This window comes from Aplysia californica, unplaced genomic scaffold (assembly GCF_000002075.1).
Source record: "Aplysia californica isolate F4 #8 unplaced genomic scaffold, AplCal3.0 scaffold00104, whole genome shotgun sequence".
Lineage (NCBI taxonomy): Eukaryota > Metazoa > Mollusca > Gastropoda > Aplysiida > Aplysiidae > Aplysia > Aplysia californica.
Genome location: NW_004797374.1, coordinates 1,426,698 through 1,428,986, shown reverse-complemented (window position 1 = coordinate 1,428,986; position 2,289 = coordinate 1,426,698). Strand labels below are relative to the sequence as shown.

The 2,289-nt window shown below is 38.0% G+C and overlaps 1 protein-coding gene across 1 annotated transcript in view; it reads left to right on the top strand.

Moving 5' to 3' along the window:
* LOC101847481 (chitotriosidase-1) overlaps positions 1–2,289 on the top strand; it is a gene marked incomplete in the record, with an annotated part of 15,285 nt that overhangs the window by 8,041 nt on the left and 4,955 nt on the right. Inside the window, 2 exon segments of the mRNA XM_035968994.1 lie at positions 375–643; positions 1,460–1,595. Of these exon segments, the coding sequence (XP_035824887.1) occupies positions 375–643; positions 1,460–1,595 (405 nt within the window).

Below are 2,289 nucleotides of genomic sequence, written 5' to 3'. Positions count from 1 at the left end.
TTGTGTGTGTGTGTGTGTGTGTTTGTGTGATCCTGCTTTCCATAAATTCACGTATTGAAGTAAAGATAATAAATATGACAGTCTGACTCTTCTTCATCTTCACCTATCCCGTAGTCTAGCTGACCGTTGAGGCACCACTGCAGATTTTGCTATCATCTTCTTCCACCCCTGTCGGGTCTCAGCTTTCCGTAGTAAGATTCCAGTCAGGGCCGTTCCACTCTTTGATATTATGTTCCAATTGTTCCCAATATAATATGCCTTTTCACCTATCTCTTTGTGCTGTTCCCTGTATGTAGAATAGGGTAGGACATTTTAAATGACATTGTGAAGTACCTTTTCCACTTCACTGTGCGTATATTCACTTGTATCAACAGTCAAATCTACGGAAACACGTCCTGGAAACGAACATTAGGTTCGAGTACTACGAAATGGACGTGCAAAAAACGCCAAATCCGCAGAAACTCCTAGTGTGCTACTATACCAACTGGTCTCAATACAGACCGGCCCCGGCAAAGTTCTTCCCAAATAACATAGACCCCTCACTGTGTACACACATCCACTACGCTTTTGCCAAGCTCAACGATTCCAGCCAGCTGGCACCCTTTGAATGGAATGATGAGAGTACCGACTGGAGTGTTGGCATGTGAGTTGCTTTGTGTTTTTAAGGCTGGCATGTTGGTGATTTGGGTTCAAATATCTTAGGAAATGAATTTTAACCATTGATATTCTTTGTCATTCGGGTTCGAATTTCGTTGAAAATGTGTTTCTCCTTTGGTTATTTATCCGATTTTGTACTTTCTGCTTCGATGTTCAACAATAAGCGGCCTCAAATAAACAGTGAGTGTTACCTTAAACATAACCGGTAAAAGTAATTTTTAGCCCTCCATTTGAAATTCTCTTGACCTTGTGAGCACCTCTTCGGTCTCCAATCTCGAAGGGACTCACATTTAGGTCGCGTAACGTCATGCGGGAAAAAAATGTTAACCTATTTTAAGAATGTGGTTCGAAATGTGTTTCACCTATGCACAATATTGCTTTGTTAACAAGAACTCAGGAGAAAATTATATGAAGCACAGGTGAGTGCAAGTGTGAATTTTTACGTACTCATTGGGCTGTACATCAAGGTATTACATAAAGAGAAAGAATACTGCTTTCAAGTTCAAGTCGCAGGAAGTTGAAACAAGTTAATAAAAAGATGTACTATTCTGTGTGTATGTGTTTGTATATTTGAATGTGTGTTTGTTTGTGCGTATATATGTGTATGTTTATGTTTTTGTGCGTATGTGTGTGTGTGTGTGTGTGTGTGTGTGTGAGTGTGTCCTTTTTTAGGAACTGATTTTGTACATTATTATAGAAAATATTACTGCATAACAAACTTGAATCAGTTAAAAGAACGTGTTCATATTAGCTTCCATCTGAGTGTTGCTGATTAAGTTAATGGCTGCTTGTTACTGTCTAGGTACGAAAAAGTGACCAGCTGGAAGAAGATGTATCCAAAATTAAAGATATTGCTATCCCTTGGAGGCTGGAACATGGGGTCACAGACATTCACCAAGATGGTCGCAACAGAAGAGTCTAGACAAAGTTTTATACAGGTACATTCACATAATATACATTTTGCCCCTTATTATAAACAGTGTATAGCTAGGGCCTACTACCCAAAAACTTCTTTAGAGCGGATGTTTCGAACTTTACTGTCAAAAATCTGTCATCATTATCTTTCCTCCTACTTTTCTTTGTACGTCACTCTCTTGTAACGCTTCTAATCGTTGACACGTACGAGTATGTCACCTAATTGTGTTATTTGTGCTGTAAACTCGTACAAAAGCAAGTAGTAAAACTGGTTAAAGTTAAAAGAAAATATTCATATGAAAGAACACTGTCCTTTCACTGTATTGAGTAACACACAACAGTAGATGTCTTTCGACGATCTTTGTTATTAAAAGTAGTTATTAAATACGGATGACTTCAAAATGACCCAAAAAAATATATCGATAAATACATAATATATTAGAATGGAATTGAATGTAATTATTAATCAACGATGGTAGACATTTCATTGCTCTCTGTTTCCAAACGCTCAAGCACTGTAATAGTAGAAACAGGCTAAAAATAAAACAGATAAACACGTACGTTATTTGTGTCACAAAAGTCTTTAGGACATACCCGTCTTTTCTTCCCGTATTACAGTCGAAACTGCTCTAACCGCCACCTGTATATTACAGTCATCTGTAGAAACGTCCACGCTCACTCCCCCCTCCCCCTTGTGTATTTTTAAAACATTATAAT